This window comes from Hermetia illucens, chromosome 3 (assembly GCF_905115235.1).
Source record: "Hermetia illucens chromosome 3, iHerIll2.2.curated.20191125, whole genome shotgun sequence".
Taxonomy (NCBI): domain Eukaryota; kingdom Metazoa; phylum Arthropoda; class Insecta; order Diptera; family Stratiomyidae; genus Hermetia; species Hermetia illucens.
The window spans coordinates 129,318,195-129,332,434 of record NC_051851.1 but is presented as its reverse complement, the minus strand read 5'-3'; the positions used below and the strand labels follow the sequence as shown (position 1 = coordinate 129,332,434).

Below are 14,240 nucleotides of genomic sequence, written 5' to 3'. Positions count from 1 at the left end.
GCTTCCAGAAGCATTCGATGCGATTCAGCGGCTGATTTGTCCAAATTGAAGCAAAAAAGTAGAGCTTCCTGCAAATGCTTTTTCCAGGAACAAAACTGGGCATCATTATTGAAGAGAAAAAATATGTTTTTGCATGAAATTGCTGATAATGTGGACTGACAATTGTTGACAAATGTCGAACTAAAAGAAAGAAGAAAGCTTGATACGCTCAGTGATGCCATCTGTGAGCGAACAGCGGATTTAAGATTGTACACCTGGTAAATCAAGGCTAAAATTGGCAAATTAGGTATTTATTGTTTAAATAAGATTATTGGCCACATCTTTGGCTCCAATTTGGAAAAAAGACCTTCCAAGCCGCTCCCTAACCCCGTCTATGTCACAAAACTATTATTTCCCGCAAATCGCATTAAATTATCTTTATTCTTGCGCCATGAGGAGCGTCCGCCGCTTCAAAAAAGGGCATTTTGAGAAAAATTCAATTTAAAAGAAAAGATGATTCTTTATGAAAACTTGGATAAAACGATTCTTACCAGTCTGAATTTAATTCCTGGGCTGTTCTCCTGGCTTCTTTTGTTGCACCTATTGCTTGGACTTCTGACTTTGCAATCCTTTCTGCATTTTTCTTTTCCATTACACTGAATCATTAGCTTCCTGTAACTTTCCCATGATCTCCATGAGAGTGAGGTGCCCTTCATTGAACAGGCAGACAGCAATATTGCAAGCAGTTTCAACTACCACTTTGCTATTGAACAGTGTCTTTGGTGCAATTTGCCAAATCATACTGTTGAAATTTTCATTTGCATTTTATCAGTAACTCTTGTTAGGACCTTATATATTGAATCCATTCCAGCTATAACTTCATAGGGAAGCACATCCTTGTGCTTATATTTTTCATTTTTTGCCATAGCCCGCTACTAGCCTCACCATGAAGTTTGATCTTGCGGGCAGTAAAAGCGCTGAGGGTCATTGTCAGTTGAGGCACAGTAATAATAGGTGGTCAGTCTGGCCCTTTCTCATTTCTTCTACCTCAAAAGGGTTGCTCCTATTTGCATTTGCATATTATTTGGACAACTTGTCTAGCTGCGCGCCAGTTAGTTTGCCTTTGCCTTTCCCTTTCAAAGAAGGGTGAAGCTTTACTATGTTCCTAAGACTCGAACCCATTCTTTTGCTAGTATGATTAATACATTTTTTTTTAATGGGATGCTCTTCTCCATATCGTTTAACCTCGGAGATTGCTTTATGATTTTTTGTGTTACCATCGGCTGTGTTGTCCAAATAGCAACAGCATAACACCTTTCAAGTCCACTGGCCTTTTAATAATTTCAAGAATCCTTTTAACCTCTATTTCTCAGCTGCTGCCTTCATAGTTAGCATTGCACTCAAGCCAATGGGTATCGATGAAACCCTTATATTCTTCAGTGCCAAATTTCTTCTCCCAAATTTCACAAGCTTTGCAAAACATGCTAGCACTTTTGCAGCCAGCGCTCCTATAGCAGTTACAAAGTCAAATGATGCAGAAAAACCTCTCTTCGTCAAGGATCCATCAATTGGAATTGCAATGCCTTCTAGCTTATAACCTGGCCTGAGTACAGTTTTCTCCTTTTCGTCTGTAGCTGCTTTATCCATACAATAATTTGCAACGACACTAGAAGCTTCTCGTATCTTCTTAGCTAGCTCATAGAACTAAATTTTAGCGACTGTCATGTGCATGTCCATAATTCCTTAAAATAAAGTCACACCAGCATGACCTACTCTAAGCAACCTCATAGCAAAACACAGTCTTAGGTTGACCTCATAACCATCAACGAGAAAAGATTTGTACTTTCATGAACTGCACTCAACGTTTATTTTAAGTCCTAGTCCACGTGCTTGAGAGATAACGAACTGCACTTTTTCATGACACTTTCTACAACTAACTGTTTCCGAAAGAACACTAAAGAAGAACTCCAAAATGACATACACAAAGTTCTGTTATGTTGAAGGAACAAATTCGTTGCTTGTACGAAGTTTTTTTGCAGACGTTGAAGTTTGAGCTTGATTAGTTTCCTCCTCGTCGTCCTTGGAATATTGATTCCCGTAGAATTTTCTTTTGGTGTGTCCAGGGCGTTGGTTGCTTGTTTTAATTCCTTACGGATCGACCGAAGGAACTTCGGCCATTTTTTTTATTCACGGAATAATGAAAATTTACGAAACGAAGCTACTCTACAGCTTCGTCATTAAACAATAACAGCAGCGTTTTAATAAATAACACGAACACCTAGTTCGGTTAGTTTTGCCTTATAAAGGGCTTAGAACCCCCACCATGCAGGAAAGTTCTCATCCTTGCCGCCCGTACTCAAGGGAAGTGAGTGCGCGTGAGCCAATCTGCAGCTGACAAACAGAAAGATCAAGCAGACGACGCGCGCTTGCAAACAAACGATTGTAGCGGCGGTAATTTTTTGGACCCAGCGCTCCGCTCCAGCCACCAAAAAATCAATTTTTTTTATCCTCTACATTGTACTCCCCCCTTAAAAAGTTATGGCATCTCAAATTTGGGCTATTTTGATGTCGAAAGGGTAGGGTTAATTTTTCGACCTCACTTTCTGAGGGGTTAGGAAGGAAATCAAATGAGATGGGAAAGGTTCTCCTTCAAAATTGCGGCAGTCGTCGCATCATCAACGGCGCAACAACCGGTATCCGGTCTAGGCCTGCCTTAATAGGGAACTTCAGGCATCCCGGTTTTGCGCCGAGGTCCACCAATTCGATATCCCTAAAAGCTGTCTGGCGTCCTGACCTACACCATCACTCCATCTTAGGCAGGATCTGCCTCGTTTTCTTTTTCTACCATAGATTTCTACCTTTTAGACTTTCCGGGCTGGATAATCCTCATCCATATACGCCCACCGTAACTTATTGAGCCGGATTTTATCCACAACCGGACGGTCATGATATCGTTCATAGATTTTGTCGTTATGTAGACTACGGAATCGTCCATCCTCATGTAGGGGGCCAAAAATTCTTCGGAGGATTCTTCTCTCGAACGCGGCGAAGAGCAGCAATTTTTCTTGCTAAGAAACCAAGTTTGGCAAGATCATTGTCTTGTATAGTAGGAGCTTTGACCTTACGGTGAGACGTTTCGAGCGGAACAGTGTTTGTAAGCTGAAATAGGCTCTGTCGGTTGACAGCAACCGTGCGCGAATTTCATCATCGTAGCTGTTATTGGTTGTGATTTTCGACCCTAGATAGGAGAAATTATCAACGGTCTCAAAGTTGTAGTCTCCTATCTTTATTCTTCCCGTTTGGTCAAACTGGTCAGTGGTTTGTTGGTTGGTTTTCGTTGCTGACGTTTTCGTCATATCTTTTGTTTTGCCTTGATTGATGTGCAGCCCAGGATCTCGCGGCTCTCGCCGCCTGCTCGGTCTGTATGAAGGCAGTTTGTACGTCTCGGGTCGTTCTTTCCATGATGTCGATATCTTCAGCATAGACCAGTAGTTGCGTGGACTTAAAGAGGATCGTACTCCTCGCGTTTACTTCAGCATCACGGATCACTTTGTCGAGGGTCAGGTTAAAGAGGACGCATGATAGGGCATCCCCTTGTCGTAGACCGGTGTTGATGTTGATGTCAGCCTTATCAATTTCGTCGGGATACCGATTTCTCGCATGGCCGCGTACAGTTTTACCCTGGCTATGCTATCATAGGCGGCTTTAAAGTCGATGAAAAGAGGGTGATGTCCATATTCCAACAGTTATTCCATCGCTTGCCGCAGAGAGGAAATCTGATCTGTTGCTGATCTGCCTGGAGTGAAGCCTCTTTGGTATGGGCCAATGATGCCGTGGGCGTATGGGCCTATCCGGCCTAGCAAGATAGAGGGGAATATCTTATAGATGGTATTCAGCAGCGTGATACCTCTATAATAGCTGCACTGTTTGATATCTCCCTTTTTATGTATGGGACAGATGCCTCGTTGCCAATCGTCAGGCATTGATTCGCTGTCCCATATCTTGAGCACAAGCTGATGCACCACTTGGTGTAATTGGTCGTCTCCAGATTTAACCAATTCAGCTGTAATTCCACCGGGTAATGGCGACTTATGATTTTTAAGCCTATGAATGGCACGGGCGGTTTCTTCCATACGTGATGGTGGCAGTATTTGTCCGTCGTCTTCAGTTGGCGGGACCGATAATCTGGTTGTTCAGTAGTTCATCAAAGTGCTCAACCCATCGCTCCGATATGCCCATTTTGTCGGAAATCAAATTTCCCTCTTTGTCCCGGCAGGATGAACATCGAGGTATGTAAAGCTTCATCCTGCTGCCTTGTTGGTAAATCTTCCGCACCTGGTGTAGTTCCTTCCTGTACTTTTCTAGTTCACAGACCTGTTGGTTCTCCGAGGCTTCCGTTTTTCGTCTGTAAAGTCGCTTCTCCGCTCGCCGGAGTTCGTGATAAGTCTGCGTGTGCCCGTGTCATTTAAGAATGCAGCATTCTTCCGTTCCGTTGCTAGCTTACATTCATTGTCAAATCAGCCGTTCCGACTCTTTTTGCGACTGGGGTCAAGTATGTTTTTTTTTTTTTTGGCGTAGGGTAGGTGAATGCATTTACGCACACAGTGTTGGACTCCCGATTCGGTACGTCGTCGGACTACGAACTAAACACCTCCCCATCGTCAGAGAGCTAGCCTGGAACCGTTTGTCACATTACTTCGGGCTAGTCCCCGAACTCTCCCGCTTTGCGGAGCCTTCAAATCAGGGAATACCTTTCACTAACGGGAGGGGAGAGGAGGAAGGGAACTGTTAGTTCAAGGAACCCCCTGCCGTCCGGCTCCTCCACCGGTCGAGCCCTATCTTCTTAGCAACTCGAAGGATCCGAACGTAATGGGCAACACGGTTCCACCTGTCAGCAGTCGTCAGCATTTCTTCGACAATGTTGTCTGGAGAGAGATCCCCTGTGTTAAAATAGAGCTGCTGACGAACCCCATCCCACCTTCCACAAGAAGAAAAAGTGTTGTGGGCGTCGTCCACAACTCCATTGCAAAACACACAATTCGGAGAACGCGCCTTTTCAATCTTGTGCAAAACCTCCATGCCCACTTAAAAATTGGGTAACGAAAGAGTCAGTCTCATCATGCTTCCGATTCAGCCACGCATCTAAGTTGCCGATGAGCCGCGCAGTCCATCTGCCTCTAGTTTCATTTTGCCAAGAGAGCTGCCACTCGTCTAGAGTGTGTTGCCGTTCTTCGCGAGCAACCACCTCCCTTGGCTCATCTCCCTTGCGCTTGTATATGGCCTGGCGCTCCCTAGCAAGAAGGGCAACGGGGATAACTCCCGCGATCACTATCACGGCCGGTTCAGTGCGGTACGCAGATGCCACTTGTAAAGATCTCCGTCTCTGTACTTGCGCGAGGCGTTTACGATATACCTCATTTTTAACAGCGCCAGCCCATACCTCTGTGCCGTAGAGCACGACCGACTGCGTTGAGCTCATCAGGCGACGTCGCCTACTAGACGTAGGACCCCCAATGTTTGTCATTAGCCTACTTAATGTCGAAACTCCAGCCGCAGCCTTGTTCACTGCTGCTTGGATTTGCTCAGAAAAGCTCATCGTTGAGTCAAGAGTCAACCCGAGGCACTTCACCGCTGATTTTGACTAGATGATCAACTCGCCGAACGATATGGGACGCAGGGTCGGAATTCTCTTTTTAGTCAGGATGACTACTTCGGTTTTTTCCTGTGCAAGGTTGAAACCATGAGTAGTCATCCATCCGCTTACCCGTCGCATCAATATGCCGAGTCTGCTTTGCGCCTGTTCGACAGTGCGTCCAGCAACAAGCGCTGCGACATCACCTGCGTAGCCGACCAGGCGCGACTCTTCTGGCATGTCGAGTTTAAGCAGACTGTCATAGGAAGCGTTCCAGAGATCCGGCCCTAGGATGGATCCCTGTGCTACCCCCGACGTGACCTCCATCCACCTTTGACCCTCTAGTGTTTCATAGAGCAGGGAGCGGTTCCTCAGATAGTCCCTCAAAATCCGTAAGAGATAGTTCGGCACGTTGAAGGAATTGTCTAGTGTGCCTAGAATGTCTTTCCACCTTACGGAATTGAAGGCGTTTCTGACGTCAAGCGTTACGAGGAGCACCACCCGTCGAGTTCGGCGGCTATGTGCCTCTGCTCGTCGAACGGCGTCCACGACTTGCATGACAGCATCAATTGTCGATCTCCCTGCCCTAAAACCAAACTGCCGGGGAGATAAATCTCCGGCAGCGCGTATCGCTTCAGCGAGTCTACTTCTGATGAGCTTTTCGAGCACTTTTCCAGCAGTGTCAAGCATACATAGTGGACGGTATGAAGACGGCAATTCGGGGTCGCCTTTCCCTTTCGGGATCAGCGCAAGCCTCGCAACTTTCCAACGAGCAGGGAAAATGCCCTCTTTCAGACAAGCGTTGAATGCGCCGAGCAGTAGGTCTGGCCGGTGTTGGAATACCAGTTTGTATACCTCTGCTGGAATACCATCGGGTCCTGACGCCTTCTTGTTTTTCATGGAGAGGACTGCTGGTTCCAACTCTTTTATAGAGAAAAGTGGACAGTCCTCTGCGCTCTCCGCGCCGACGTTACCATTCCATACGGGGTGCGCAGGGAAGAGTGCCCTTACAATGCGGTCCATCTGCTCGGCCTTAAGTGAACAGGGTTTCCGCAGAGCCCCGATTTTTCGGGTTACCAGTTTGTAACCGAGTCCTCACGGATCCCCATTCACCTCGTCGACTAGATCTTGCCAGCAGCGAGCTTTGCTCTTGTTTATTGCGCTGCGGAGTCTCCTTTTGGCTGATTTGTACTCCATCATTAGGGTACATGCCAGATGGCAGCGGTACCTGATATGTATGGGTGCCACAAGTACAGTCTGTTACATAAGAGCGTGGTCACTTTTAAATAATAACAACAATTGATTTTTCGAAAATTCGCAAATTTATTGATAATTTGGTCGCCAATACTCAATGCAAATACCTCAGTAGCAAGTCCAATCTCCTGTATTGTCAATTATGGCCTGGCACCCTCGGGGCATACTTTCCACTAGTGTTTCTGCATATTCTACCGGAAAAGACCTCCAAATTTTCCGAATTTGTCGAGAAAGTTGATCTAAATTACATGGTTTGCGTCTGCGAAGCTGCATTTTCATCAAAGCCCACACATTTTCCATGGGATTTGCATCCGGTGACTGAGATGGCCAATCTAAAGTGACAACTCCGTTTTGCGCCTTCCACTCGCTACACGCTCGACTCCGATGTTTCAGATCGTTGTCCTCGTGAAGGATCCAGCTTTCATTTTTCTTGATATACCATTGCTTAGCAGATGGTAACAAAGCCTTTTGATATATTTTATTCATTTTTTCGGCATTTAAATTCTCGGTAAATAAGAACAAAGTACCGAAACCTTTGTTTGAGAAGCACCCCCAAACATGGACCTTGACGGGGTGTTTAACAGTCCGTTGAAGCATCCTACTGGTGGAGGTTGTCCAGGCGTGCTTGATGCTCGGAAATGCCCAGAAGGAGGATTCATAAAAAAAAATTACGTTGCTCCACTCGCGGTCCAAGTTTTCCTTCGCCCATTCCACTCGTTTTTCAACGTGTTTTGCACTCAACATTGGTTTTTCCAAAGTACTGCGATATTTCAGTTTATTGGCAAGCAAGTGCCTGCGAATCGTTCCGTAAGATATGTCAACACCTTTTGCTTTCAATTTCACAGCAGCTCCACGTAAAGTCAAAGTTGGATCTTTCGAGAACAATGCGAGAATCTTTTTTTCGTCTTTTTTTGAGACTATGCTTGCACTTCCGCGATCAGGAAAATCATCAACGTTTCCGACCTTTTTATAGCGATTTATCCACTTGCTAACGAACTGCTTCGACTTTCCCATATATTTCGCAGCGGCAGTTTCCGTTAATTTGGGTCCTTTTTCATGCAAACGTAGAAAAATTGCCTCAAAGCGAGAGGCGTAAACAGCACTCATTTCGAAAAACTACTCAATTGACGACTAAATTTGACAGAGAGCTGACTTTTTACAAAAAGCATGAAGGACTGAGGTGCCCTCTATGTCATAGAAAAAGAAACAGGACGCTCTGATTTTTTGTCTACGTGTAACAGTGACCACGCTCTTATGTAACAGACTGTATGTTTGTGGCTGTATTTATGATAACGCTTCCGGTGATTGTGAAGATCATTTGTTGATGCTTCATCTCCAGGATCCGTTTTCGTTGCCGGGTTCGTCGTTGTGTTATCTGCCCAGTCCGAGCCTTCTGTTGCGACTTCGCAACTTCGGTTTTCCGTGTAGGGTTGTGAGCCCTACCCAACCCCCAACCTGGAGGATCAGTTTTTACAATTTGCCTCGTTTTTAGGCGTGGGAGACTTCTCCTCATTCTTTTCCGTCTGCAGCCTTTCGTTAAGAAAGAGCTCCCAGCAGTCACCACGTGGAGATGGAGGTAGGGTTCGGTATTAAAGCTGTTGGTCATGGTTCAGCAGGTGTTTTCCAGGTTTTATGCTCCATCGTGGGTACCAATCCATGTTTCGCCTTGGGACCTATACTATCCTTTATAAGTTAGTTATTATATTTAAGAAAAAGCTATTTCCATGCCGATTAGAACATTTTGGAGGAACGAATCTCAGGCAATCATAAACGAAGTAAATATATTATGCTATAATCGCACCGGTCCTTACATATTACACGTAATTTAGCAAGTAAAATTTGTAGAAATTTTTAATAGTCAATATTTCACTTAGGTGATTTGGTACGACCTATTATAGCTTTTATGTCCTCAGTTGTAATAAATGATTTCAATGTAAACATTAATACCCATAAAATTACAAGTAGTTTACAAGATAGTTATCAATTATATTTAACGGGCAGCTGCCACGGTTCTATTTGCATTTTCTAATCTAATTCAATATAGTTTGTGTGCAATATATCTCATGATTTTTTTTATTGTATTTTACAGGACGATTTGCTTTCTTATGTGAGACGAACGAAGACACTTAGTGAACAACATGCTCGCTATTTGTTTCGACAAATTTGCCTCATTGTGAAATCCTGCCATGAAAATGGAATCGTTTTACGAGATCTCAAAATGCGGAAATTCGTTTTCAACGATTTAAGATTGTGAGTACATTTTTTTTACAATACTAGATTGATTGAAGTTTCCTTCCAATATCAATTCACTTTTGGATGAGAAGTAATATGATTTTATATGGAAAACACTTTCTGATGATACACACGATGGGTTTGTATAAAAAATCTTTAAATGGGTAATTAAAATCAATTGAGTTGTTGTTCTCATTTGATGTAAATGAAATGCTTTCCCCACGAAAACGGATAACAATAAAGATCGTCAGTAAATTCTCGTTGATAGAAACGTTCTGCGTACACGTTTGTAATCTGTTTTGACATGATTACACAAATAGATCCATTTCCCTTTGCTTACGATCAACACGTGCCTCTCTATGCCCTTGATGGCCATGGCCCTGAGTTATACTATATGATGGAGTAGTTCGTTTGATCATCAGCACCTAATAAATTTATTTTTTTTATTTAATTTGTTGATTCCGCATACGTCGAATGAAACTTGCGAAATCTTCAAGTTCTTTAAGAAATTTTTTTTATTGTTTTTTCAGAAGAAGCGACTAGTGTTTGACGCACTGAAAACTAAATTTGAACTTTGGAGAATTAACGTCATTGAAAAACTATTGTGTTTATGGTTGTGTGTTGGCAATAGGAAAGATTGTTATTTCAGATGCTTATTACTGCGTAGTGTCATGTACGCAGATCTAGAGAATCCGCGGGAAGATATCGCAAAGTGCAGCAGCTATGCAAAACTTTTTCCGGTTGTTCGATACAAGGCCGCCATTCGCGTTGGATATCAGTTACGCCGGAAGAACTGAAAGTACCATCCACTTACCGGCAAGCCAAGGGGTGTCATTATTTCAACTCTGGACGCGGAAGGCTTTGAGACGCAAATTCGAGATACTTTTATGTGAGCATTTATAAAAAATGTTTACCAGTATAAAGATACTCATAAAATTCTTACTCACAGTCTAAACAAATATGAAATTCTCGCTCACTGCCTAAACTGCCTGACGTCCTGGTTTACGCCATCGCTCCATCTCAGGCAGGATCTGTCACATTTCTCCCATAGATATTACCTTTATGACCGGCTACCGCAACCTATTGAATTGGATTTTATCCACAACCATACGATCGTGGTATCGCTCATAAATTTCGGCGTTGTATAAGCTACGGACTCGTGAATCTTTATGTAGGGAGCTTTGACACTATTGTTAGACGTTTCGAGCGGAACAGTTTTTTTTCGGCCCTAGATAGAAGAAATTATTAACCGACTCAGTTGTAGTCTTCTATCTTTATTGTTCTTATTTTACCACTGCCAGTTGCTTCTTTGTGTTCGAGTAGCTGAGCGTTTAGAGCACAAAGCTATCGTACGGAAGGTCGCAGTTCAAATCTCACTGGTGGCAGTGGAATTTGTATCGTGATTTGACGTCGGATACCAGTCGACTCAGCTGTGAATGAGTACCTGACTCAAATCAGGATAATAATCTCGGTCAAGCGCAATGCTGACCACATTGTCTCCTACAGGGTAATGTAATCCTGTAGTGTACCATTACCGTCTTGAATGAAGTGCTTTAACACACTTCAAGGCCCCCAATATGGATTGTTGCGTCAACGAATATTATTATTAGTTGCTTCTTTCTTTCTTCTTTTTCGTTAATGTGCAGCCCAAGATCTCGCGCCGCTCTGGATGAAAGTAGGTTGTATATATATTTTGCATAGGCCAGTACTTGGGAAGTGGATGGTGCCTCTCGCAAAAACATCAGCATCGTGGATTACCTTTTCCTGGACCATTTGGCTGGAGTGAAGCTTTTCTGGTATGGGCCAATGATGCTTTGGGTATATGAAAGCTACCCGGCCCAGCAAGATAGTGGAGAATATAGATGGGAATAAAAGATGGTACTAGGCAACATGATACTTCTATAATTACTGCACTGCATGATATCCCTCTTTTTATATATTGGAGAGATAATGCCAATCGTCAGGCATTGATTCGCTATCTCACACCTTGAGCATCAATTGATGAACCGCTTGGTGTAGTTTTTCGTCGTATTTAACCAATTGAGCTGTAATTCCACCTGCTCCTAGCGCCTTCTGATTTCTAAGCACGACCATCCATGTATGTTGGTGGCAACATTTGTCCGTCGTGTTCAGTTGGTAGAACCTCCAACTAGGCAATTTTTTGGTTGTTTAGCAGTTCATCAAAGTACTTAAGCCATCGCTCCAATATCCCCATGCAGCCGGCGAATTGGATAGAAGGAGCAAACAACCCCTGGTAACCGCTCGGATATGCTGCCCTAAGCACGGGTGGTGAGTTGCCTTTACCCTGGACGAAACAACAAGTTGTTTTTTCGCGATTTGGTTTCTCCTAAAATAGAAGGGATGGTAGGCGAAAAACAGTTCGCAAATGGTTCGCTCCCCCATCAAGTGGATGGCGTACTTCGGGATCCCGCAATTCCTAAACAAAATTAATTTAATATATTTGTTCATTAATTAGAGGCAAGGATGTATTCAATTGAGAATCTTTTCGTTAGTTAAATACTTTTGCCTAGAACGTTACGTGCCGATTGCAGTATGGAATACCGGATACGGTAGAAAGTACAGAGTTTCCATAGACAAATACTCGTGGACTTCAAATAGGCTTACTGCAATATACACTCATCTGGACTGTGTTAAACACTATATGAGTTTGGAGTTCTGGTCAAACTAGTTAGGCCTATCAGAATGACAATGAGTGTTTTGGAATTGACACAGGATTGTTGCTCAATCTTCTAAATGACTTAAGTGTCCTCTTAGGTACGGCGACTTCAAAGCACAATGATGAAATGGATGTGGTCAAGAGATGAATCAAGTCTTCTAATACAACATTACCACTTAATGTCAATATGAAAAAAGTAGATATATAAACGGGAGAGCAAAACTGATGACCTATACGATACTATTTCAGTCCATCTTAGCAGGAAGATCGGCAGGTTGAATCAGGCCGGAAACCAAATCAGTGTCTTCAAGTGGAGAGCCCTCAAACGACTTTTAGGCACAGAGAGATCGTTGAACACTCGTAGTTTTGGTAGGGGCTTTAGATTATCAAATGAAATTATTCATCATTATCATCAACGGCACAATAACCGGTACCTGGTCCAGGCTTCTGTTAATAAGGACCTTCGGACATCTCGGGTTTGAGTCAAGGGTCACCAATTCGGTATTCCTAGAAGCAGTCTGGTACCCTGGCGTATGCCACCGCTCCATCTTGAGGCAAGTTCAGCCACGTCGCCTGAACACAGATGCTAGATAAAATATGCCTTTAAAGTTCAAGATATATATTTGATCCTCAATTGTCAATTAATTTAGACAGTTTTAACGATTAATCGTTGATATTAATATACGAGTATATGTAGAGAGCTATTCATTATTGTCTACATTGATGAAGATAATCTTTGACTTTTCTCAGATTATTACGCGATCCTTTAATCACTATTCTGAATTCAATAGTTTTCTTTTGGCTTTCCTTTGTCACCGAATGTATCCCGCACAATACATATCAATTTCAGGAAATGTCATCGTCATTGAATAAAGCGGGATTGCAAGAAGTCACCCAAGTGGAAATTAGTTTAAGCGGATTTTCTGTTTCAAAATTTTCATCATGGATATTTTTTTCATTTGTTTCATTTCTTTTTTAAAAAGGAATCACCAATGAAAAAAGGTATGGCTACTTTTGTAAGGGCCCTTATGCATAAATAGAAACCGGTTTCCCCACAGCGCGACGAGCTAGCTTTTTCTTTTCATATTGTTTACACCTTTTATATTTATAAATAATAAAGAGCTTAGTTGAAAGTTATGTTGTAAAATATGCTTCAAATCGGTGCTCATTTTAAAGACAGTCGAGGTAATCGCTACCGGGCAAAGATGCGGTAGAAACAGCATCATGGACTGCAGCTTGTGCTTTCAATAAAGGATTAAGAGCATGTAGTAGTCCATTATTGTCAGGGACTACTACACCTTTAAAAGTTTAAATAATGTCCTTCCTCACTTTTTTTTAGCGATCCCCAAAATCTTTTTCGAATTTCTCAGAAAAATATATACGGTATATATAAAATGGCGTGTTTAGAGGTTTATTGTCTATCTTCGAGTCTCATGGAGAGAATCCATTGTGAATTTTCAGTTCATCTGTTACACTCAGTTAGCAAAGTGTCACACTGTTTAACACGTACTTTTTGGTAGACGCCCTCTACATAGGCCAAGAGGAACTAACAGTGTCAAACAAAATTTTGCACATAAATACCATAGGTTTTGCAGAGAAGTATCTTTAAAAATGTGCTTTTATCAGATTATGAAACAGAAAGTCCTATTAATAATCTTTATCTTTTCATAAAACTTGGTTTTCATAAATTTTCGGTGTTTCGAATTTTCGATATTTTCACATGGTTCTATGGAGACAATTTTAGTGTTTTTTTTTTAAAAATGGAACATTGCCTTCTTTTAGAAAATTACAAACATTGATCTCTGTCTGGATATTTGTCCATCATACGCTATTTATTTGAACAGCCCTAATTGACAAGAAATTTGGTGGAAAGCTTGGAATCTTACTTTTAGTTTGAAGATAAATATTTTTTCTTCGATTGTAGGTCTATGGGGACGGTTTAGTTAGTACTTTACGATGCATTTATAACTATTTTCGGGAAATCGGCTGAAGCTCCCCTCAAATTCATTCAATATCAAAGCGTAAAATATTGCAATAACATAGATATTGGAAAGTTTGGTTGAAATTGTATAATTTTTTACAAAGTTATAGTAAGTGGAAAATGTTTTATGTAAATTTATTAGAACCATAGACAGTATGACAATGATCTTGCCAGCCCTCATGTATTTCTCGGAGACTTGGGTTCTTAGCAAGAAGAATTGCGAACTCTTGGCCACGTCCGAGAGAAGAATCCTCCGAAGAATTTTTGGCCCCCCTACATGAGGATGAACGATTCCATAGTCTACATAACGACGAAATCTATGAGCAGAATAGACTAAATGCATATACATTACGAGCTACTTACAAATGAAACAATCGTGCATCCAAAGATACTAACATAAGAAGTTCACAAAACCTTTTATATTCGAAGTGCCAAATTGGTGATTTTCGATTTGCCTTGCATTTTAGTTAATACCGAAAATGAAC

At 42.2% G+C, this 14,240-nt stretch overlaps 1 protein-coding gene across 5 annotated transcripts in view; it reads left to right on the top strand.

The window, feature by feature from the left end:
* LOC119651397 (tribbles homolog 2-like) overlaps positions 1-14,240 on the top strand; it is a 213,888-nt gene that overhangs the window by 54,052 nt on the left and 145,596 nt on the right. For all 5 annotated transcript variants that reach the window (XM_038054984.1, XM_038054978.1, XM_038054979.1 and 2 more), the window contains one exon: positions 8,955-9,115. In XM_038054984.1, the coding sequence (XP_037910912.1) occupies positions 8,955-9,115 (161 nt within the window). The remainder of the gene's footprint in view (positions 1-8,954; positions 9,116-14,240) is intronic.